This window comes from Lissotriton vulgaris, chromosome 6 (genome assembly GCF_964263255.1).
Source record: "Lissotriton vulgaris chromosome 6, aLisVul1.2, whole genome shotgun sequence".
NCBI lineage: Eukaryota > Metazoa > Chordata > Amphibia > Caudata > Salamandridae > Lissotriton > Lissotriton vulgaris.
This window is the reverse complement of record NC_141694.1, coordinates 792744856-792771217: the sequence shown is the minus strand read 5'-3', so window position 1 is coordinate 792771217 and position 26362 is coordinate 792744856. Positions and strand designations below refer to the sequence as shown.

Genomic DNA, 26362 nt, shown 5'->3' with positions numbered 1-26362 from the left:
CGGGCGCGCCTAAGGCAAGCCCGTCTGCGCCCGTCCGCGGCCGGCCGGGGACAGGGGCCACGACTCCTGGACGAAATGGGTCAGTAATACGGTGGAGCGCGCAACAACTTCGCGCCCTCTGTGTTGCATTTGCTAAAGCCTGTCTTCTTAGCCTTAATGCGGCTGACACTAACAACTGCAAAGAGTGTCAGTATAACTGGCACAATAGATCTACGCATAAGGCTGAGGACATTAGGCTCACATGTGGACTACTTAATACCAGATCTATGCGGAAGCATAATCTGGACATATACGATCTGCTCACAGATATGAAACTTGACCTCCTGTTACTTACTGAGACTTGGCTCTACTCCAACTCAGAGCCGGATATAGTTGCTTCTCTTCCAGCCGGCTATACTATGGTAAGACTGGAAGAACTGTGGGTAGAGGTGGTGGGATAGCAATAATATCTAAGCTTCCACTATGTTGTCAACTTGAACCACTCGCCATCGTTGACAGTGAGACAGTGAGCCTTTTCCATTAAGGTTAACGCTGGTAACACGGTGAAGGGCTTCTTGGTCTACCGCTCTCCAGGTCCATTTACCCACTTTACTACCAGCCTAACTGAAGGTATAATGGAAGCAGCTCTACGTAGGGACAAGTTTCTGCTATTAGGTGACCTAAACATCCATTTGGATGACCCACTGGACAAAGGAGCCACTGACTTCTGTCAGCAACTACAATCCCTCCAATTACACATCAGATCCATGGCCCCTACCCACCAAAACAGCCACTTATTGGACCCTATCTTTGCAAACTGGGAAGACATTGAAGTTAAGGCCCCCGTCCCAATCCCCTGGTCCGACCATTTCTTAGTGCCTTTTGTAATAAATATCCCTGCTACCAATATCCAAAAGCGAACTAATTCGAAATATATGAGCCGTAAATGGACTGCTTTTTCCAAAGCCAAGTTCGATACTGCACTGACTAAAGGCGGCAGACCTGGAGGTGAGGATGCTGATACTGCATCAGATAGACTGGAAGGCCGCATTAACAATGCTTTAGATGACATAGGCCCTCTTTGTCATAAAAATCCCTGTAGTAGACCCCAGAAATCCGCTCCCTGGTTCAGCGATGAGCTTCGCCAAGCTAAAGCGGAATGTAAACAACTCGAAAGACAGTGGAGGGTGGCCTACCTTGATCAAGCAAAACAGAAGTATAAAGATAAACGCAGAGAATATCATAGCTTGATCAGGCGTGCCAAAACAACTTACTTTTCAGGCAGGATAGGGGAAGCTAAAAACTCTACCAAGGAGCTATTTAAAATTTATAAAGAAATCTCTCTCTGTGGCTCGTCAGTTGACCCGTCCTCTGTCTCAGAGGAATCCTGTAACTGCATCGCTGATTTTTTTTCTGATAAAGTGGCTACCATCTACTCCACTTTTTCAGGAGGAAAGAGAAGGAGAACAGAGTTCAGAGAGAGTAAACTGGAGGATGTGGGTGTCAATAGGCTGGATAACTTTTTCACCCCATCCCCTGACGGGCTCCAGCAGATATGCCACTCCATTAAGTCAGGATCCCCCCGTGATCCGGCATCACCGAAACTTCTTGTAGGGAGTATCGAGATCCTTGAATCTTATATTAGGGATGTTTTGGATCTATCTTTTAGATCCAACACAGTACCCAAAAACTGGAAGCAGGCTGTAGTACTCCCGCTTCAAAAAAAGCCTAATCTAAGTTGGATAATCTTCGTCCTATCTCACTCCTTCCCTACCTGGCCAAAGTGGCAGAAAAGGTGGCAAATCTTCAACTAATGGCATATGTGGAGAAAGCCAACCTGCTCCATCCAACTCAGTTTGGCTTTCGCTCACGCCACTCCACTGAGTCTGCGCTGCTTATGGCCACTGAGACCATCAGGCAAGGGGTAGATGAGGGACATACAATGGCCCTCATTCTACTTGACCTAAGTGCAGCCTTCGACACTGTAGCACATTTCACCTTGCTACAGTGTCTGAACAAGGGTGGAGTCACAGGGTCAGCGCTGAGGTGGATCCAATCTTTTCTGACTGATAGGGGTTTTCAGGTCAGACAGGGAGAACATTACTCTTGTATGTTCAATCTTGATCAAGGGGTTCCTCAGGGCTCTGCCCTGAGCCCCACCATGTTTAACCTATATGCTTCCCCTGTAGCCACTATTGTGGAAAGCCATGGCAACCAACTAGTGTCATATGCCGATGACACACAGCTGGTCATCTCGCTGTCACGGGCACCTGAGGTTGCGGCATCCAGCTTCAGTGCTTGCATGCAGGAGCTTGCATCCTGGATGTCTAACAACTGCCTGAAGCTGAATGGGACCAAAACTGAAGTGCTCGTGGTGGGGGGTGGTGCGGATGTGTGGTCCTCGGCATGGTGGCCAGCATGCCTAGGCTCCACTCCAGTGCCCTGTCGGCAGGCCAAAAATCTTGGGGTGATGTTTGACTCTGACCTATCGTTTGCTCCCCAGATTGATCGTGTAGTTGGGATGTGCTTCGGTATACTCAAGAGTCTGCGGAAGATCCTGGACCTACTCCCCGTTGGTGCCAGGCAGACTCTGGTGCATGCCTTGGTCACATCGCGACTCGATTACTCCAACCTCCTCTATCTGGAAATAACAGCTAGAAGCTTTAATCGTCTACAGGTACTCCAAAATGCCACAGCTCGGCTGGCGCTGAGGCTTCTTAGGAGAACGGCCTCTAAAGCTGCTTTGAAGTCCCTACACTGGCTTCCGGTCAGAGAAAGGATCACCTTTAAAGCACTATGCATGTGTCACCGCATTATCGGGGGAAGGGCGCCCGATCCCCTGCATAGCCTTATCACTCCCTACAGACCTGAGCGGATGCTCAGATTCTCTGGCACCGGACTGGTAGCCGTCCCCAAAATTCACAAAGCTCGTATGGGGGGCAGATCTTTCAGGCTCCTCGCAGCCAAGAGCTGGAATATGCTTCCGAAGGAGCTGCGTCTCGAACCTTCTGAGGCCAAGTTCTGCGGAGCTCTTAAAACTCATCTGTTCCAGTCAGTACTGATGTAACCTCCCTGTTCTGGCCATCTCATACTTTCTCTCTCAGCGTGGGGACACGCCGGGGCGCGTAACCAGGCGCTTTACAAAATTCCATAATAATAATAATAATAAAGGATTAAAAAAATATGATTTCCCACAATTTTATGATACATCTTCTTGGGGACAACAAACGCCCTCCTGAATCTTTGTTCAATCAAACGCTCATTACTGTGTGGGTCGCGTTGAGTGGATTAATCTCTTAAATATTCCATAGGTCACAATTTACGTGTCCTTGGTTCCATCACACTACGAACCGATAATAATGATGCGTTACTGGTTCTAGAAGCACGGCAGCACCGTGAAGCTTTTACAGCATGGTAATCCTGGCTCCTGTTTCCAGATAGTATCGGGGTTAGGAATAGGAATCCCGTAGACAATAGGACCGCCCGCAGTCTCTTTCAGAATAAAGCGCAGCGGCGTACAATGGTATCCGTGCCATGTTTAAAAGTGCATCCAAATTGTGGGAAATCATATTTTTTTAATCCTGAGGAAGGTGCTGACTTCTCCATTTAGGATATTTGTACAATTTGGAGTTTGTATGAACTATGTCCGACTAATGTGTCCTTTTCTCTTTTAATTAGAAACATTTTCTATGTTGTTATTCCCACTATGTAAGAATTTTTTAATAGGATTATTTTAATGTATTGATGTCTGCTGTAATAAATTGTACACATTTTTAATTCTAACTATCTGCACCGTCTTTGCTCTTGTTGGGCTGTATTGATTTGGCTAATTATGCATGTAATGTTGAGTGTTGAATTGCAATTTATTGATATGTAATTCTACCCAACGGGGACACTTTATTTGACCTATTGGTGATCCTCATCATGAACCCCACTACTCAAAATAACCCGAAATGAGGATCCCAATGCATAATCACTTCATTCAGCTGCCAAAAGGACTGTCTTCTCCACTATCTCCTTACCATTTCCTAAACTGTATTTCTAATGGTACACAACTAGAAAAACGCAAAGGCATAGTGAAAACCCAACAGTTAATCATCATGGTTCATTGAAACCTGGTCCCAAAAGAATTAAGCATGGTTGAAATGTTAATTATGCAAAGTGACATGTGAAATTTTCAAATCTTGCGCCATGGGAAATTCATAAATGTTTCCAAAATATAGCATTAAGTAATTTGACAAATGTATGAACACAAGAAATTGGTTAATGTAGAAAATGTCTTGTCAAGAGACATTTTCTGCATGAACAGTCTTCAGCCATTGTCTAGCTAGACATTTTTCACAAGACTTGTCTTTGTGATGCGAGAGACAAGCAAACCGCCTTTCGTGCTGAAAGCCACATCTTGCTAACTTTTCTAGATAAAAACCAATACGATTTCATACTCAAACATAAAATTAACTTCCACCTCCTTCCACTTTGTAAAGTGGTGTGATGCTGAAAGAATTTTTTTCTGAGCCTGTCGACTCGCAAGAGACTGTCCTCCTAAACCATTCATCTCAATCATTGTGGTAGATGGACCTTTGCACTTGCAAACTATGGGCCTATAAATGTATATTGACTTCCACTTTGCCAAAACCAACCCTACTTCAGCAGTACAAAACCTACATCTTTTTTTGGAGTTCAATACTAACACTGCAGCGTTTGTCTTTTTTATCATTCAGTCTGTGAACTGGCAATTGGTGATGGTGACTGTCATTCATGAAGACAACAAAGGATTTTGAATGGCTTCTTATTTATTAGGTTTCCACATGCTGATTTTCACGGCCTACTCATAAGAAGATAGCCTCCCTACATGGTACCTAGTTCTCGTCTCCATTCCACTGCACACTTTCTGCTCCTTTTCTGCCAGTCCAGTAATGTTTCTGTCGGTCAGCAGCAAGATGGTTGACTTGTTTCGTGCTTTTGCGTTGCCTGCATATATGGTGGTTTGGTTACAATATTGGACAGTATCATACATCTATTCTGTATCTGGTTTTAAAGAAATTGTGTTGTCTAGAGCTCAAACACTAACTCAGCAACTCGAAGAAGCCTGGTTATAACTAGTGGGTTCAAATTTTAATTCAAGCACAGGGATCAGAATTCAAAGTTGTGAGATAATAACCGCACCTTACTGTTTTAATCTGACAGATTGCACCGGAATTTTTTTGCAAATGTTATCAGGGGAAAAGGGGAGTAAAAAAACCAAAATTTCACATGTTTTTGTGATAAATACAAAATCCACATTCCAGGGCTTTAATCTGGAATCAGAGGAATGAACCACCACCAAAAAGCCCCTCACCTTGATGCATTGTTACCTATTCGGTGCAGTAAATACCATCCCTTAATCTGACATATTTAGACTCAGGGCCTATGAATACATTTGGGATGGTGATACTGCAAAACCAGTTCCTGCGTTTTTACAATTAAAACTGAATTTTCCTGACCCACTTTTTTTTTTAACTCATTTGACGTCATTAGTGTAAAGCCTGAAATTTGTATAAATGGATTCTTCAGTACCCACATATCCTTCAGTGTTGGACTGACGTAGTAAAAAGGCTGTGTTGGACATGTTATCCACTTGGGTTCATGCACCTATGAGGCCATTTGTTATAAAACTGTTCTTGGATCACAAAAGGCGCATTTACTGCATTATTACATTATGAAATATTTTTAAAAGTGTCTGTGAAGTTGGAGTTTTGCATTATAATTTTTAATTATTTTTGTAACGAAGATGGGAAGAGACAAAGATGTAATTACCCGAATTCTTCCGGGGCCGAAGGCTCTGCAGCACATGCCAAGATTAGAAGAAGATTTCCAGTGCCAGCTGTCCAGTAGACCCCGCGTGGTTGACCATGCCAGCCATTTTGGAGGGGCAGCTCACAGCCGCCTGGAGCTGAGCCACATTCCTGAAAAGATCGCTGACAAGTAAGTACAAATTGCCATCCCATTTTTCATGACTTATGGTTGCGGGGCATCTCCAGAAATTAATGAATAAGTATAAATAAATGAATGAGTGTCTTGTGGGAGAGGTATATCCTAAACTTACGCAACCGAAGCTGAACTTCCAGTTCCCCCCCTTTGGCAATTTTTTTTATTTCCCACAGTATTGGTCTAAGGGGATGGTGCAGACAAAAAGGAACTGCTTCACTCGCTCCCTCGCTAAGGGTTTCTTCTCTATCTCGTTGCACACTTTGCACTTCCTATAAACACCACTACTAATCCTAAATGCACTGTCGTAAAGGGGAGGTTTGTAGAATAGCATGTTTATACCACACTGATCCTTACAGTCAAGAGCATGGGGATATCTCTCAATAGTGCAACAGATGTAGTGTCATTTGCTTGCAAGAGCCCCATTGTGCTCATTTATGGTTGTCTTTTACTATTCAAAAAGAGTTAGCTGGCCAATATCCTTGCCTGCATGAGGGATCATTGAAACCCTTGCTACATCACTGCCCAAGAAGGGGGTTGAGAAGAAACCTGGTCAGGTTATTGGTACAAAACAGAAAGTCAAGATTGTGGCTTGCCAAGCATGTAGGAACAGTCACTAGTTAGAAAAGACTAATTGGTTCCATAGGATAAAGGAAGTTCTGAGTTGCAGTGGGGTTAGTACCATCCACATATAATGGAATCACTGTCTAAAGCCACTTGGCCTGCAGAAAGGAGTAGGGGCTCATAGGACCTCAAATTCAGAATTTAAGATAGCATTGTGACCAAGACGACTGTACAAGTAATCTTGTGTTCGTAATTTTGAAAGAATGTGCCACTGCAAGCATAAAATGGTTCCTGGAGGTTGAACGTTTAGGGGAGAGGAAGAACCCATGGGTGTTAGGGGGTCTACTGTACCAATCAGTGGACAGGTGCCCATTTTTAGGGTTTGACTGCACAGCGCGAAATGCCTTGTTAACAAAAAAACCTTAAAATGGATTAGAACCCAGCCATTACTTACCATTGGTTGATTTCCACTTCACTCTTGTTTACTTGCTTCTTATTGGTCACTGCCTTCTCCTCGCCTTCGGCTTCCTCCTGGGGCTTCAGTGGTTTCCCAATGCGTGCATCAGGGACCAAGATCAGCTTTCTGTCTGCAGCTAGTGCCCTTCCACTGGCCTCAGGCTCCTGCAAGTACTCATTTTTTACTTTTGTACATGCACTCTCAGAGAGTGCATGTGTCTGCAGTACCTCTCCTTCACCTCCATTTTCCTTCTGTTGTTGTTGCTCCCTCTCTCATGTTGCTTTATCCGCCCTCCTCCCATTGTCTGTTATGTTTCTCCACATGCTGTCCTCCTGCTGCACGTTGTGTTTCCCCACCCGCCTTGCTCCCGCCGTCCATTGTGCTTCCACACCCCTGTCCTCCTCCTGCTGTCCGTGGTGCATCCCCCATCTAGCTCTTCTCCCATTGCCCATTGTATTTCCCACTCTTCTCCTTCATGTTGCTTCACCTCAAACCTCATGGACTGTTTTTAGACATATTGTATAGCAGCAGGGGTTGCTGTGCAACATGTCTTAAAGGGAAAAAAGCAATGTAAAAGAGTGTGTTTAGGCTTTTTTTCTACTTTATGCACACAGACTAAACCTATTGGCTTTGCCAATGCTTGTTCTTGTATGCACCAGTGCTCATGGTACCATTTCTATGACTTTCATCTGGATACTTTGATAGCTGATAACAGTCAGGATCTCTGTGTGAAATTCAGATGAAAAATTAAGAATTATTGGCTGAAGGGGACTGCAGGTAATTATAAGAGATCCCTGAGTGTCCAACTTGTAGTCCCTCTGTAACTCTGCACCTTGAAATCGTAAGTCCTGGTGGTTGTGTTACCTAGAGGGATATGGAGCAGCTGGTAGTGATGACCTTGATGATACTGTAGCATCAGAAGGCAAACCACTATTCTTTGTGAGGCTCTGAGTCATCCAATCATGTATGTATCCATAAATGAACTTTACTTTAAAGGTACCATCCAAAACTGAGCCCATTAATCTGAATATCAGATGAGTTGTGACTGAGCAACAAAATCGAAAGGCAAACACAATTATTAGAGCTACACATGCCCAATCACAGGTCAGAAACAATGTGATGCCAGATCACCCAGTTGATCTAATTATCTATGACCTAGATAACTCAGGGAGTAGGCACATTCCACACCCCTACCATAAATGTTAGCAGAGATAGTATCATTGTGTTCATTGGAAGTCAAACTATCCTGTTGATCACAAATGTCTTTCATTTGCCAGGTCTCAGTTCTCCATCGGTTTCAGAACTCATTATTTGAGTGGAATGATCTTCTATGTCTCTGATAAGGAGGAGAAGAACTTTATGACGCTTTTCCTTTCCAACGGGCGTCTTATTTATATGTTCAATGTTGGTCAACAGAATGTAAGAATGAGAAGCCGAGAGAAGTACAGCGATGGACTCTGGCACCAGGTAAGATGGCGACAACAAATTAAAGTGAGATAAATGAGGTTTACTAAAGGCTCTCTGGCATTATGTATGACTGCAATGTGAATGTAGAAACGGGACCTATTTCTTGATTACGTCTGAGACGTGTCCGCAAACCTTTGGGGTAGTCGAATTCCAGTAAGCCATCATGCCCACATCAAGACGAAAAGCCCCCGGGCCTGACAGGGTCCCTCGGGATCTGTACAAGGCTGATCCTGGGACATGGGCAAAGACCCTAGCCAGGGTCTTTAACACTGCAACAAGGGACTTCCCTTGTGGTCTACTATGGTTATGTTACCCATTTTCAAAAGTGGTGCCAGGGATTACCCTGCTTGTTACCGCCCGATTTCATAATCAGACTTGACTGCTAAAATCCTGGGGAAGGTAATTTTAGATCGCTTAACAATATGGTTAGACGCAAGCAACATAATCTCAGACTTGCAATACGGTTTCATAAAAAAGGCATGGGGGCAGTGGACAAATGCATAAATCTACTTCTGATGATCGGTAAATATACACTCGCCAAAAGGGGTTGTATGTACATGGCATTCATTGACTTAACGACCGCATTTGACCGAGTGAATAAGTCAAAACTATGGCCCTTACTGCTAAAAATTGGAATGGATGCAGATCTGGTGGCCTTCTTGCACTGGTCCTACTTAAATTTCACGGCCTCGGCCAGATATAATGAAAATGGTTCTCTTACAGAATCCTGGGATGTTAAACAAGGGGTGAGGCAGGGATATATTTTGGGCCCTGTCTTATTTTCTTTATATATTAATAACCTGGGAGCTGTACTCTCTACTGCTAACAAAGACAACCCTAGAGCAGGCTCTAAACCCATTTTTGGTTTGCTCTCTTGATCTTTTGATTTCTGTGTTCCTGTGTGTGTGTGTGTGGTAATGAAGAATATAAGTTGGTGATGGTCTGACCAGTCAGTTGGGATAATGCAGTCAATGGCAATGGCATCTCTTTTTGATATGTTTAGAACAAGCATAGCCTCCTTTGTGTGTGTTACATCTATGCACTCTTGTACTAGGTTGGAATTGGTAAGGAAGCTCTTAAAAATAGCGATCTGTGTGTCTTCTTCATCAATCCAGTGGACGTCAAAGCCTGCCAGAAAGATTAGATTCAAGTGTAGTAGGGAGTGTACCGTAAATATTTTCATTAGTTGTTTGAGACAACCATTGGCAAATGGAAAGAAGGAACCTGAGGCCTAGAAAGATGATGAGTGCAGGCAAAATAGCAGCTGCTAAATACTCCATTGCCATGAAATACTTTCAGTGGGCTGTCAGATTGCCCACTACAGAAGGAAAAGAGTGGCAGAAAGAATGGTGGCAACCCCATATGACAGAGCTGATGGACAAAAAAACACAATAACTTAATCTGCATACTAGAAAAAGTCACAAGGTCCATCATCATCTGCAGTGGGTGAAGCCATGGCATCATAACCTATAGAGGATGTAATGATAACTCAATATTGTATACCAGACTTATGATCTGCAAAGTACATCAGTCTGTAAAAGGTTCCTACAAAACCCTTGGAAGAACCTTAGGCATCTTACTACCAGTACTTCTGTGACATTAGCAGCTTAATCAAGAATACTGATCTTTTAGTGGTGGGTCATACTAAGGAATATTTGAGGCCACACTGATTGTCTCCGGGCCTGCCCTGGTCCTTTTAGAGGTTTTGTTTCATCCAGAGCTGAAACATGTGAATGCAAACTCATAGGATTCGATTAATGGCAGAATTGACCCTAAAAGGGGAAGGTAAGCCTAGGTTTCTAGAAAAACACATAAGTACTGTATCCATCCACCATAAGCTCTCCAAATAGAGTAAGACCCAAAAAATATTAATCTACTGGGACCAAAGAGTTAGGTGAAACACACAAAAGGTTATGGGAGGAACACTTGCAATTCGGTTAACCACTGGTAATTGCTCAGGGGAGCATTCCAGCCCATCATTCTTTTGCCCAGGATGCCACCTCAGTTTGGACCCAGCCATAAGCAAATCAGCATCGATCCTGCTCCAATCAGAACAATCTATCCCGAACTGTTTGGTCAGGTCCTCCCTTAACCCCTTCGATGCTCATGACGAGCTCAGCTCGTCATGAGGTACACCTCTCGTGTGCTCATGACGAGCTGAGCTCGTCATGTAAAAGGGCATTCTGAAAATTTCAGCACAGGAGGGAAATCTGTTTAGCCGCCAAGGTGTTAACCAGAACATAAGCAACCCAAGGTTGGTTTTCCCCTGATAGGAGCTCCTCAGTCGGGTGTAGCTTGTGTGGCACAGTGAGCATGGGACCCACATTTGGGCATACCCTTAGCCACACTAGGCATTATAAGAAACACACAAAAGGTGATGGGAGGAATGTTTGAAATAAATCTAGTCACTGGCAATTGCTCGTGCTGGCATTCCAACCCATATTTCTTTTGCCCACCATGCCACCTTAGTTTGGACCCAGCCATATGCAAATCAGTGTTATCCTGATCCCATAGGAAGAGTTCAGCACAAGCTGCCAGGCCAAGTTCTTTCTGAACCAGAACACAAGCAATCCAATACCGGTTTCACCCGGATTCAGGCTATTTATGCGGGTGTAGCTTGGATGTAGTGGCATTGTCTTAGGTTTCTGACTGGGCAAGACATAGGAAATAGCTGTGCACAGCTTTTGTTAAGAGGATATGATTGCCCAAATGCCAGGGTGAATAGATGAGTCTTTAAATACTTTTGGAATATGAAATAGTAATTGTCTAATTTCAGATGAAGAGGCTGGGAAGAGCCATGGATGTGGATATTTATTTATAACGTTTTTTATAGTGCTATCAAGACCCGTAGAGTATCAGAGTGCTTTACAACGGGAGTGGATACATCAGTAAAAGACAGTAATACAGTGCATTTACGACATAAAATATAAACATAGAAGAGTATCAAATCTAGAATTGCGATATCTTTAGGAGACAAGACAGAGGTGATTGTGATCAACAAAATATGAGGTAAGTTTGATCGATATATAGTATGGTGACGACTTTTAGTCTAACCATTTAAACATCAGGAATTATTTCACTTCTGAATTGAAGGAGGCGGTGAAGTGAATCAGAGAGATTTCCTTTGGAAGAGAATTCCATATTTTAGGTGCAATGCCTGAGAAAGCTCTGAAGCACATTTTCTTCTTGCGGAAAATAGATGGTTTGAGCAACATGGAGCTGTTGCTACGCAATATTCTACAACCGCCCGATAGTTCCACCTTTTGTGCAAGGTTTCTTGTGGTGTTGAAAAGTATTGCTTTATGGGTCATGTAAGTGATTTTTAGATGAATTTGTGCTTCATACGTGAGCCAGTTTAGGGATTTCAAGTCTTAGGAGATGTGATTGTTTCGTTTTTGTCCCAGTGATGAGTCTGCCCACAGCATTAAGGGAGGCCTGTAAAGGGGCCAGTTTGTATCGGGGATGGCCACTGAGCGTGCACTTCCGTAATCAAGACCCAGGATTACCAGGGCCTAGACCGCCGATTTAAGATCATCCTGAGGGAGGACGGGTTTTAGTTTCCTTAGAATGCTCATTATTATTATTATTATTATTATTAAAACTTTTATAGCGCGCTCTATTACCACGGGGTATCCTGGCGCGGTGAGTAAATTGACAACAGAAGTGCTGGATCAAAACCTAAACGAACTGTTAGAGAGGGGCATTGAACAGATGAGTCTTGAGTTCCTTCTTAAACACAGTGATGGTTGGCGAGGCTCTAAGGAACAGGGGGAGAGCATTCCAGGCAGAAGCTGCTTTAACTGAAATAGATTGGCCTCCCAGACGGGCGTATTTGAATTTAGGGTGGCCAGTAGGCATTGATTGGCCGATCGTAGGGTACGGTTAGGAGTGTAGAATGAAAACCGTTTCTGCTAATACGTTGGTCCCTGGCCATGAACTGCTCTGAATGCCAACACAAGAATTTTAAACAGAATTCGATGTGGTACTGGTAACCAGTGCAAACTACGTAGGTGGCTACGCACGCTCGACCTCCTAGGGAGAGAGAAAAGCAGACGTACTGCAGCGTTTTGTATCACCTGTAGGTGATGAACCATGTACGCAGGTAGGCCGCTAAATAAGGCATTGGCGTAGTCGAGCCGAGATAAAATCAGAGCTCGAAGAACAGACTCCTTGGCTGCCCTGGGCAGAAGAGGGAAACATTTCCTCTGGGCTCGCAAGGTACCAAAGCAGATGCCGGTCAATTTTTTTATGTGATCCGCGAACTTCAGATCTCGACCGAACCAGACCCCCAAGTTCTTAGCTGGGCCTCCCGTCGCACTGGGACAGGGCAGGTCCGGGGGCCAAATCTGATCCTTAAAATTGTCAGGAAAAGAGCCGAAGAATAAGACCTCGGACTTGTCTTCGTTGCACTTAAGTTGGACTTGTGCAAGCCACCTGAATACTTCCGACAAACAATGCTGGACTGCTGATGGATCGGACACACCCTTAGGCCAGGTGAATAACAGCTGTGTGTCGTCTGCGTAAGCTATTATCTTGGCTCCCAGATGTTCCGCCAGATATAGTAAAGGGGTCATATAAACGTTAAACAGTAAAGGGCTTAACGTAGAACCCTGCGGGACTCCAGTTGACAGTTCTTCGGGGCCAAAGAGTAGGGGGGCATCCAGACCTGTTGAGTTCTATCGCTCAGGAACGATGACAGCCAGTCAAAGGCCAACCCTGAGATGCCGACGGCGCGCAGTCTGGCAATCAGCAAGGCATGGGGGACAGTATCGAAGGCGGAAGAGAGGTCCAATAAAATCAGGACCGCTCTGCCACCTCCGTCCAGGCACTCACGAACTGCCTCCGAGACCTCGACTAGAGCTGTCTCGGTGCTGTAGGCCGCTCTGAATCCTGACTGAGCAGGGTGTAGGGCGTGGGAGGACTCAATGTAGTTGTCCAGTTGCTTGAAGGCCACCTTTTCGCACACCTTCGCCAGAGCTGGCAACAGTGAATTTGTGCTCACTGTACTGCCTGCTGTGCGCTGTATATGCCGCTTAGCATTTTGCTTAATTGTCGTGTCATTTCACTTTGCCAGCGCGACTTTGCTGCTCTTCGACTTTTCCCCAAACGCCCTCATTGTGCTTTGTGCTGATATTTGTGCTCACTGAACTGCCTGCTGTGCGCTGTGTATGCCGATTTGCATATCACTTTATTTCTGTATCTTTACACATTGCCAGCGCGACTTTGCTGATCTTTTCGACTCTTCCCCCAAGCGCCCTCCATTTTGTTGTTGTTGTCCTGTAACATAGCCCGCCCCGCCTCCCAGCTGAGACGCCCTCCCACAAAGTTAAAAGCGCTCCGTTACCTAGAAGCAGCGTGACTCACTCTACGCTTCACAGCCGAGTGGTCGCTCCCTTTGGCCCGGTATCATTTTCATAACGCTTTGTGCTTTGTGCTGACATTTGTGCTCACTGTACTGCCTGCTGTGCGCTGTATATGCCGCTTAGCATTTTGCTTAATTGTCGTGTCATTTCACTTTGCCAGCGCGACTTTGCTGCTCTTCGACTTTTCCCCAAACGCCCTCATTGTGCTTTGTGCTGATATTTGTGCTCACTGAACTGCCTGCTGTGCGCTGTGTATGCCGATTTGCATATCACTTTATTTCTGTATCTTTACACATTGCCAGCGCGACTTTGCTGATCTTTTCGACTCTTCCCCCAAGCGCCCTCCATTTTGTTGTTGTTGTCCTGTAACATAGCCCGCCCCGCCTCCCAGCTGAGACGCCCTCCCACAAAGTTAAAAGCGCTCCGTTACCTAGAAGCAGCGTGACTCACTCTACGCTTCACAGCCGAGTGGTCGCTCCCTTTGGCCCGGTATCATTTTCATAACGCTTTGTGCTTTGTGCTGACATTTGTGCTCACTGTACTGCCTGCTGTGCGCTGTATATGCCGCTTAGCATTTTGCTTAATTGTCGTGTCATTTCACTTTGCCAGCGCGACTTTGCTGCTCTTCGACTTTTCCCCAAACGCCCTCATTGTGCTTTGTGCTGATATTTGTGCTCACTGAACTGCCTGCTGTGCGCTGTGTATGCCGATTTGCATATCACTTTATTTCTGTATCTTTACACATTGCCAGCGCGACTTTGCTGATCTTTTCGACTCTTCCCCCAAGCGCCCTCCATTTTGTTGTTGTTGTCCTGTAACATAGCCCGCCCCGCCTCCCAGCTGAGACGCCCTCCCACAAAGTTAAAAGCGCTCCGTTACCTAGAAGCAGCGTGACTCACTCTACGCTTCACAGCCGAGTGGTCGCTCCCTTTGGCCCGGTATCATTTTCATAACGCTTTGTGCTTTGTGCTGACATTTGTGCTCACTGTACTGCCTGCTGTGCGCTGTATATGCCGCTTAGCATTTTGCTTAATTGTCGTGTCATTTCACTTTGCCAGCGCGACTTTGCTGCTCTTCGACTTTTCCCCAAACGCCCTCATTGTGCTTTGTGCTGATATTTGTGCTCACTGAACTGCCTGCTGTGCGCTGTGTATGCCGATTTGCATATCACTTTATTTCTGTATCTTTACACATTGCCAGCGCGACTTTGCTGATCTTTTCGACTCTTCCCCCAAGCGCCCTCCATTTTGTTGTTGTTGTCCTGTAACATAGCCCGCCCCGCCTCCCAGCTGAGACGCCCTCGCCCCTCCCCTTCCACCACCCATATATGACAGTAGTTCCCGCGCGCAGCGTCCACGCGCAGCGACCGCGCCCAAGCCGCGCCGAAGGTGCGCCAAAGGTAAGCCCGTCTACGCCCGTCCGCGCCTGGACCGCGCCCAGCGCCAGACCCCCTGGTCCCCGTCCCTCCCAGCCTCCCCGCGTTACCTATGATGCTGCCACCCTCCTAGCCCTTAACCCCGGTCGCACCCCCAACTGCGTACAAGCCGCTCCTGGACGCACCCATGGACCGTTCTCCTGCCTCTCCTGCAAATTTAGCGGCACCGACAACATCCCCGCTACGACCACTCCACAGACTCCCGACCCCAACCACCTAGAATGCATCCTCATCAACACCCGATCGGTCCACAGACACGCCATCGACCTCTGGAATCTACTAGACACCATCTCTCCAGACGTCGCCTTCCTAACAGAAACATGGATGAACGCTTCCTCCGCCCCTGACATCGCCATTGCCATCCCAGAAGACTATAAGATCACACGCAAGGACCGCACCGACCATACAGGAGGAGGAATCGCTATCGTCCATAAGAAATCAATCCGCATCTCAACCAGCTCTGATGCCAACCTCGCCAACTCCGAACACCTTCACTTCCAGATCCACATCGACCCCAAGACCACACTCAGAGGCACCCTCCTCTACAGACCACCAGGACCCCGCGCAAAATTCAGTGAAGACATCACAGACTTCATCACCCCACACGCGCTCCCCTCCAAAGACTACATCCTTCTGGGAGACCTCAACTTCCACCTTGAAAAGATCATCGACCGCAACACTGCCACCCTCTTGGACAACCTAGCCAACCTCGGACTTAAACAACTGGTCACTACCCCCACCCACATCGCAGGCCACACACTCGACCCAATCTTCACCTCCAGCAACCACGTCTCCTTCAGCCACACCACAGATCTCCTCTGGACTGACCACAGCTGCGTTCACTTCACCTACAACAAGCCGAAACCCATCAACCACCTCCAACCAACTCTACAAAGAAACTGGAACAAAATCACCACGGATCAGATCTCCACATCGCTCCTTCGAACCTCCCCAGCCCTCTCCTCTAACGCCAACAAAGCCGCCTCCAACCTCACCCTTTGGCTATCCAACACCGCCGACACCTTAGCACCACTGAAAAAACGTCAACACAAACCTGGCAACAAGAAGGCTTCATGGTTCAACGATGACCTCAAAAAGTCCAAGAAACTGTGCCGCTCCCTTGAAAAGGCCTGGAAAAAAGACCCAACCACCAGCACCAAGGACGCCTTCAAAAGCGCCACCCGCACTCACCACCAACTGATCCGAAAAGCCAAGAAAACAGCATTCAAGGATCGACTTGACAACAACGCCCACAACAGCAAGGAACTCTTCAACATCGTCAAGGAATTTTCCAACCCCTCGGCCAACTCCAACGACATCACCCCCTCTCAAACCCTCTGCGATTCTCTAGCCTCTTTTTTCCACAACAAGATTGCTGACATCCACAACAGCTTTGACAACCAACCCGGAAGCCAACCCACCCTACCACCAGCTGACCATCCTCCCCCCGTTAACACCCTTAACGCCTGGAACCCAATCTCCACAGAGGACACCATCCGCCTGATGAATTCCATCCACTCTGGATCCCCCACAGACCCATGCCCCCACCACATCTTCAACAAAGCAGACTCCATCATAGCCCCGCACCTCCGAGACGTCATCAACTGCTCCTTCAACTCCGCCACCTTCCCAGAAGACTGGAAACACGCTGAACTCACCGCCCTTCTGAAAAAACCAACAGCAGACCCCACCGAACTCAAAAACTACCGCCCCATCTCGCTTCTTCCATTTCCGGCCAAAGTCATCGAGAAAGCTGTCAACAACCAGCTCGCCGCCTTCCTCGAAGCCAACAAATCACTCGACCCCTCACAATCTGGCTTCCGAGCCAAACACAGCACTGAGACCGCCCTCATCGCAGCAACAGACGACATTCGAACTCTACTGGACAATGGAGACACAGTCGCCCTCATCCTCCTGGACCTCTCAGCAGCCTTCGACACAGTCTGCCACAGCACCCTTTTACAACGCCTCAGTAACATCGGAATCCAAGGAAAGGCTCTGGAATGGATCACCTCGTTCCTCACCGGAAGAACCCAGAGAGTCCGCCTCCCACCATTCAAGTCTGAGGCCTCTGAAATCATCTGCGGCGTACCACAAGGATCCTCACTCAGTCCCACCCTCTTCAACGTATACATGAGCCCCCTCGCGGCCATCGCCCGCCAACACAACCTCAACATCATCTCTTACGCGGATGACACTCAACTAATCCTATCTCTCACCAAGGACCCCAGCACCGCCAAAACTAACCTACACGAAGGAATGAAAGAAGTCGCCGAATGGATGAAACAAAGCCGTCTGAAACTGAACTCAGACAAAACAGAAGTTCTCATCTTAGGTAATTCCCCCTCTGCATGGGACGACTCCTGGTGGCCGGAAGCCCTCGGAAATGCACCCATCCCGACAGACCACGCACGGAACCTTGGCGTCATCCTGGATTCTTCACTCTCAATGAACAGACAAGTCAGCGCCGTATCCTCTTCCTGCTTTAACATTCTTCGCATGCTCAGAAAAACATTTCGCTGGATCCCCACCGAAACAAGGAAAACAGTCACCCACGCTCTAGTCACGAGCCGACTGGACTACGGAAACACCCTCTACGCAGGTACCACCGCTAAACTCCAGAAGAAACTACAACGAATCCAAAACGCCTCAGCCAGGCTCATATTAGACATCCCACGCAACTAACACATCTCTGGTCACCTTAAAGACCTCCACTGGCTACCCGTCAACAAGAGAATTACTTTCCGACTGCTTACCCACGCACACAAATCACTCTACGACATCGGACCAGACTGCCTCAACTCTCGACTGTCCTTCTACACCCCCTCCCGCCAACTTCGCTCTTCCAGCCAAGCCTTCGCCACTGTACCTCGCATCAACAAGACCACCATGGGAGGCAGATCCTTCTCATACCTGGCTGCCAAAACATGGAACTCACTGCCCGCTTACCTTCGCCTCACCCAGAATCACCTAGCGTTCAGAAAGCAGCTTAAAACGTGGATATTCGACAAATAATCCTCCTCCCCTTCCTAAGCGCCTTGAAACCCTCTGGGTATGTAGTGCGCTATACAAATTCTATGACTTGACTGAACCGGCCTTTTTTAACAGAGGGAGCAACTTTGCCTCCTTCCAACTTCTCGGAATCGAGGCCATGGAAAGGGAGAGGTTAATGATATACGTCACCTCTTGATTAATAATGTCCGCTATCCCACCCAAAACCCTGGCTGGGCAGGGGTCTGAAGGAGATCCAGACTTTAAAGCAGCCAGGATTTGCCGTATGTCCGATTCCGAGGCCGGGAGGAAGGCAACAAACTGATCCTTTAGACATTGTCTATCCGATCTTAAAAGGACAGGTGGAGTCGTAGAGGACTTTTGAGCCACTTCTAAGTCCAATAGAATTTTTGCAATTTTGTCCGTAAAATAACAGGACAATTCTTCACACCATTGAGCGGAAGAAGGGAGTTGGGGTTGGGCAGCACATGGAGATAGGAAATTTTGGACGATTGAGAAGATCTCTTTACTGTTGTTTTCCGCCTTCTCAATTCTGTCCGAATAGTACCTGCTTTTAGCTGTCTTGATCGCAGCGTAATAGTCCTTTTGGGCTGCACGTAAGGACTTCTCCATGCTCGCTCTAATTTCTTACAGACCAGCTTCTGTTCGCGCAGGGCATGCGTGAACCATGGTTGGGAGGGTCTTGACCGCATCCGACGGACACCCCCCACATTAGTGGAGGTAGCGACACCATTCGCTATCCAAAGATTGAATGCGTCAACAGTCGCTTCCAGCTCCATCATTGGAGCCGGACGGGTGTCGGAAAGGGACTCAGATAAGGACATCAAATTAATCCGTGGGCGATGTACCAAAGAAGGAATTTTCCTCAAATCCTCATCTAACTGCCAGGCAAACTTAATCATGTAGTGGTCGGACCACACCATAGGCATCGGGGGGGACAGACTGATGTCAAAATTAGTACAGATCAAGTCAAGAACATGACCTCCCACATGCGTGGGGGCATCAACCCATTGAGAGAGGTGAGCCATGCTGAAAGTCTCACTGAGACGAGTAGCTTCAGTGGTATTCACAGAATCCACATGAATATTAAAATCGCCCAGCAGTAGAAAACGAGGGAACCGTAGGGCTCGTGGCACGATAACCTCCTCCAAAGATCCAATAAAGTTTCTGACGTAGCCTGGCGGGCGGTACAGTAGTGTGCCGCCTAAGGTAAAATGCGGACTAATCTCCAAACAAAACTGGAGAAGTTCTGCCTCTTTGATTTTATCCAGATGTTTGCAGGTGAGAGTCCAGTGATCCCGATAGATCACGGCAACCCCCCCCCTCTTCCCACATCTGCAGCAAGATCTACTCTGCAAATTCTGAAACCACGGGGGATAGCTAACTCGACTACCGGCGAACAGGAGTCAGTCATCCAGGTCTCAGTAACAAAGAGTAGGTCGAAATCATTTCAATCAATCGTCTGATAATTTGCTCCTTTGGTGGCATTGTTGATGTGCTTCTGCATGTGCAGATGTTTGTCTAATAAAATTTGCAGAGATCTCGCAGAGTGTACAAAGTGAGGAGTACAATTAAGAGCAGTTAGACGTTTCATCCAAAGATCGATCTTCAGATTGTGTTTGGGTAGGGTAATGGGGAGGAATTCTGTTTTGATGGTATTAAGTTTGTGATGGTTGAGCGCAAGCCAGTTCTGAGTATTCTGTAGAATAATGTTGAGGGTACTGAAGTCATCAGGAGCAGAGATTTTCAGGTGCAGTTGTGTGCCATCAGCATAAAAGTGGTAATGTATGGTAATGTATGTTGGAGGATGCTAAGGAGTCTGCTAAAGGTTCCATGAATACGTTGAAGAGAATGGGAGAGAGGGCAGATCCCTGTGGAACTCCCAAGGTGACCATAGAGGGCTTCAACAGAGAGTGGTTGACCATGATTCTTTGGGTTCTGTTCTGGAGGAATGAAGTAAACCATTGGAGGACGGTCCCTGATAAACCCATCCTTCTTTCAAGTAGGTTTAGAAAGTTGATGTGTTTCCCGGTGTCAAATACTGAAGATAAGTCAAGGAGAATGAGAAGACACACATCATTCTGATTGAGCATTGATAGGACGTCATCTACTATTTGAGTGAGTGCTGTTTCTGTGCTGTGGTCTTGGCGGAAACCTGACTGGTATTGATCTAGGAGTTTGTAATGATCTATGTGATTGCAGAGTTGTAGCTGTACACATTTCTCGATAAGCTTCGCCAGAGTGGGAATGTTGGAGATTGGATGGAAATTTTTTAAGTGTTGCAGTCTGCCATTGGTTTTTTTAGGATGAGGGTTACCTGTCCTATTTTTAGACAATCAGGTATGGTTCCCTGGAGGAGAGAGGCATTTACGATCTCAGTCCATTGAGGGAGGATAGACAGTTTGATCTCCTTAAAGATAGACTGAGGGAAAGGTTCAATAAAGTGATTGGATGGATTTAGCAATGGGAGCAAGTAGTGAAAGTCACTTTCCTACATGGGGGGGGTGAATGTTTGCCGGGAGGCATTTTTTGAGGGGTACAGCTCAGGGTGAATGATTGGGATAGAAGACTGTGATGGATGATTAATGGTGGGGGATAAAGCAATCACTATATCTTCTGTAGCCAAATGTTTGACGTAAACACCTGTTGGCAGACTTGAGTTTTACGTTCCTTTGGTGAAGGACAAACAGTTTTGCAAGGTAGTTGGTTGCCATTAAGCATACTGGATAAAACACAAACTGTTTTGAAGGGCTCTCGTTCTAGTATTGGGAGCTAGTGCAGGGATGCAAAGACCAGAGTAGTGTGGTCAGAAAACAGGCAAGTTGCATGATTTTGAACTTATTGGAGTTATAAGAGTGATGTACTGGGGAGACAAGACTATAGGCTGTTGAAATAATCCATGCAGGTGAGAAGAAAGAGAATTTCAAGAACACATTTGATCCTTAAAAAAAAATAACAAATGACTATTTACTTGTAGAAGGTGACCAGCTTATTGTTAGACAAAAGAACAGACCTGGAATGAGTCATGTAGAAGTTCTCCATTTCACATGAGACGTGAGACACAAAGCACTCATACCCAGTTTATTATTGGAATATGACAACCTCAAGGGTCTGATGAAGGAGAAAGCTAGCCTCAGCAGGCCTTGGGTCAGAAAAGAGCTATCAATGTGAATGCATTCTGCAAAAATATTGTGTGATTGACAGTTTTTCCATTGGGCTCTCTTCTGAACTATTTCGGATAGAGTGGTTGGTTTGCTTGCCACCTTGTACAGCCACTGTCACTATGTGACAGAGACCAGTGACAAGTTTTGGGTTTATTTGCAGTTTTATATAGCGCAAACCTGACCCGTATGGATCAGAGCATTTGACATAAGAACCAGTTGCATTGAAGACTGACACATTAATATTTAGGCACAGGAAATTAAGTGATTTGTCCAGAATCATAGGATATTGAGCTGCCCATCAGACTTGAACAGGTCCCCAGCTTCAAAGTCAGCTGCTCTAGCAGCTAAGCCACATAGGGAAAAAGTTGTCAAGCACCAGCCCTGAACCAGAGTTGCTATGTCATCCTTACCAGGCAACTACTTTATTCTTGTTGATCAATCTATGGGCCCGATTTACAGAATGAATTTAAGACTCAATCCTAAACTTACTACTATTTTGGTATTCACAGAATGCACTTACTACTTTTGGTATTCACAGAATGAACTTACTACTTTTGGTATTCACAGAAGTTAGGATTTTGTCTTAAGTTTGTTTTAAGACAGACTTAAGACCGACTTAAGACAAAATTCTAACTTAAGTCTGTCTTAAGTCTGTTTTAAGTCTGTCTTCAGTTTGTATTAAGACAAACTTAAGACAAAATCCTAACTTCTGTGAATACCAAAAGTAGTAAGTTCATTCTGTGAATACCAAAAGTAGTAAGTGCATTCTTTGAATACCAAAATACTAGTAAGTTTAGGATTGAGTCTTAAATTCATTCTGTGAATCAGGCCCATAGATTGAACAACAACAAATATGTTTGGTATTTTTATTCATTTTACTCTAATATTTATTGCCTTTGCTACTATTTATATTTTATCATGACCATTCTAATCTGTAAATTCTCCAATAGTTTAGGGTATAATAAACATCCATTATCATAATAATGTATTGTTTATGTGCTGATGTGGGGAGGTAAAAGCATGGTTGCCCCATAATATTCTCTGCAAGTTCTATGGCAGGTCTCTTGTCCTCCAAAAGCCCAATTCGCTGATGTTTTTAGTCCAAAGGAAGAGGTTTGAGGTACCTTGCTATTTTCCTTTTCTCCACAGAGATACAACCACATCCCCATTTCTTGTGTTTGTAATATCTAACTGGGTGTGCCCCAAAAATGAGGTACACATCACCTCCTAAACATTATTGCCTAAACAATATTTAGACCATGGGTTAGTGTCAGATGAGTGCTCATATTTTTCAAAGCACTAGAATGTTCCTGTTGTTGTTGTGTAAATACATTTTGTTTGAATACAGGCAGTAGTTCATTTGTGGGTGAAAAAAGTGCTGGGGCTCTCGTCGGGCAGCTTCCACCAGCAGCTTGCTCCTATTAGCGCCACCAATAACAGAAGCGAATACTAACCATGAAACCCTACAAGCGGGGAGAGGATGTAGCGTAATGGCCAGAGCTCCCTACTTTGGTTTGAGTATCGGCGTAGGTTCAACATCCTTTGATTCTGGGCAAAGCACCTAATCTCTCCAAAATTGAATATGTCCTTAACTGGTCCTCATTAAAAGCGCTCCAATACATTTTGGTCGAGTTGGCACTATAAAAGCTGGTGTTGATGATTAAGTGCTGATGCTGAGCGCCGGAAAGGACCTGTTAAAATTAAGCACTGAATACAGGACAGATAAATATTTACCAGTGTTTTCTTTGCTGTGACTTTCCCCTTTGCAGGTGATATTTGTGCGTGAAACAAACAAGGGTCGAATGATTATTGATGGTCTTCGAGTTGTGGAAGAAAGTGTTGATGCTGTAGATCTTACCTGGCAAGTCAGTGACCCAATTTATTTGGGAGGTGTCGCTCCAGGAAAAGCTGTAAAACATGTGCAGGTAAGCCGAACGTTTTTATTAAATCTGTAGATGCAGAATATTTCATCTTCAGTCTGTTTTTAATGGACTTTCCAGGCTTTTTTCAATGGTTAGAATTAATGTTAATCAAATTTCCTAAGTATAATATTATCCATGCACAAAATAAAACTGCCAACCTATGACCCGCAGAAACATTTATCACTCCAAATGCATTTAATTGGGGGCTGTGGTCACCAATCTCACCAAAAGTGAAATGGAATTGTGGTTTAATATTGACAACATTGCAAAACATCTCCACTGATGCTCATTCGTTGTAGATCCACTATATTCATATTCAATGTGATTACTCTAAACCCTAACTGGAATCAATGATTTGTAGGCCAACTAGCCAATCATTTCTATATCCTCATTAGTCAAGTGTTCGAACAAGACAAGCTGTTTTAGATCCATCAGTTAAGTACGAAATCTGTTAAAGTACTTAGTTATCAGTTCTTCTATTTCTTTTACTTAATTTGCTAACTGGTGCCTATACCATGGAAATTGCCTTTGTATTCTTGATGTTACTTTTACAAAGCAAATTCCCCAAAACTATGATTATACAGGGCAACTATTGGTCCATACGTTGAGACCCATAGTAGAGCAATCAAACAAGTAATAGCACATGCAGAAACATATATGTGGTGCAGAGGCATTAAGTGGGTTTGTATTACTTTATTATGATATCATTATTGGTATCCATGTCCTTGTCATTTAAGGAAAAGGGACTCTACCAATAACTTGTCATTTTCACAGATACAAAAACATTTGTATTTATCATTGTTTACTTTGACAAGTAGTACAGTGTTCTAGGCTACATTAATCTTCTTAACACGTCCACTAAGGGTGTGCCATATACATATAAAAAGGTTTCCTTCTTTTGCCTTCATCTTTCATCATTATTTCTCTTCCTTTTGAATTCTTGGCTACCTTGCCTTCCATATTTACAATGTAAACGATTCATGATTTGCCCTCTTTTTTTGGGACCAGTGCTGGGACTAGTACTGTTTGTTTCTTGAGTGGCACACACTAAGGGTGACTTTTTGTGGTTCACCCTGACAAGAACTGTGGATGTTGCTTGAGAAGATCTCACTCCTCCATCAACCAAATACCCAATTTTGCACAGTACATTACATGTTGTGTCTCTATGAGTGCAACCATCAAAGATGAAACAAAGCAGAAATTCTAATACGTCTGTAGAATATATACAACCATTAATGAATTTAACCTGGGAATCTTAGATGAAGTCAAGTAATACAAAATATCTTGTGATTAAAAAACTATTCCAGAGTACCAATGTTGAAGGAAGATATGCAATTTAAGTATGACGTTAATGTATTACTCAGTACAAACACAATAATCTGCCATAAAGCAATAGCCTAGCTTGTCAACATGATGCCTTAAAGGTTTGTGGATATTATGCTCTACAGAAATATATAAGCAGAGATTCTTATTGAGGCAAAGTCACATCAGCAAAGCATTCATTTAATCCATGTTACATTCTGTGGACCTCAGCAATCCAACAGTATTCACTCAAGGTAAGTAAATTGGCTGTTTCATATTCTGAAGAGAGAGTATATTGCTAAGATTATAAGTGAATTCATATTGTTAATACCAATATTACCAATACAACTAATTAGTCTTCAGATGTATAAGAATTTTAAAACTGTATGACCTGAGTTAAATAATAAACTCCTCACTGAAGGGACGATTTATTAAGGTTTCACACAACACAACACAGAATGACACCCTCCTGCACTGTGCTGAATGAATGGGGGAGAGGGCAAGAATGTGCCATATTTAATATTTTATGGCCCATCCCTGCCCTGTCCCTGCACTGATGCATAATGCGCCATTGCAGACAACCTTTCACTGTGGTGTCTGTATTATAAGTAGGATAGTTTTTCTGAAGTAAGGGGACCTCCTCGCCTAAAAACAATCCTTAGAGACATCTTGCTCCTGCTTAGTGTGCTGCAGAATACAGCACACTTAGAAGGAGGAAACAACAAGGAGAAATAAAGATATTTCTCCTTGTTGCACCTCCTCTTGGAAGGTGTAACTTTTTGACGCATTCCTGGGTCTACCAATGGTAAATCTGGGAATGCACCAAAATTCATGAGTTTAAGCGTGGGAACAACCATGCTCTACCCAGGGAACATCTTTCCAGGGCAGAGTAAAGCAAGGCAGCAACTTGAACTGGTTTGCTTTACAATGGTCATACAAGGCGGCCTTGCGTGACTTGATAAATCTCATTTAAGGTTATGTATTGCCCTGCCTTGCCTTGCGTGGCGCTAGGACGACACAAAATATTGAGTGTCTTAATGTGGATATTATTCCCCTGGGATTGCAGGTGAGTAATAAATCCACAATATTTATACATAAATAAATATTTAGGAAAATGTGCTCTCTGTACTGGGTGTTTCTTGGGGCATACAATGAAAATTGTCCAGTCATAGAGAGCTGCAAAATGACTTGCCTAATAATAAAGTTATCAGGCATGTTGCAATTCCCAGCTTTCTGTGATCGACTGTGAATTCAGGGATGCAGTCCTGCAAGGCACAGAAGACCACCCTTCCTCTATTTGCATTCTCAAAAGGGGAAAAAAGTCAATGCACTCCATGTACAATAAAGGGACAGTCGCTGTTATTGTAAACAAAAAAAACAAAATGCAGTTTGGAAGGCCTGAAGAAGCTTCCTTCCTCCCAAAACCACCCGACGCGATTCCGTAAGGGGAAGCTGTCCAAGCATTCAGCTTCTTCTCTGCAAATCATTTACCACCCCATCTCTGGGATCAGTAACTGATTAATGGCTTGCAACCACAATTATGCTCATAAACTATTGATACACACCTTTCTAACTTGTAAATAGACCCTCCTTGTGGCGATAAAAGGTTGGAGAGCCCTTTTAAGATTCAGAAAACCTTTTTCTGACTCATAAAAGGGTGTTTGTAGATTGAACAAAGCCCTTTTCCTCTGATTATGCAAAATGTTGGGTTTGCAACTGCAAATGCACTT

At 44.8% G+C, this 26362-nt stretch overlaps 1 protein-coding gene across 1 annotated transcript in view; it reads left to right on the top strand.

Moving 5' to 3' along the window:
* LAMA4 (laminin subunit alpha 4) overlaps nt 1-26362 on the top strand; it is a 583946-nt gene that overhangs the window by 532134 nt on the left and 25450 nt on the right. The window contains exons 33-35 of the mRNA XM_086926829.1: nt 5750-5943; nt 8245-8434; nt 23178-23333. Coding sequence (XP_086782955.1) covers nt 5750-5943; nt 8245-8434; nt 23178-23333 — 540 coding nt within the window. The remainder of the gene's footprint in view (nt 1-5749; nt 5944-8244; nt 8435-23177; nt 23334-26362) is intronic.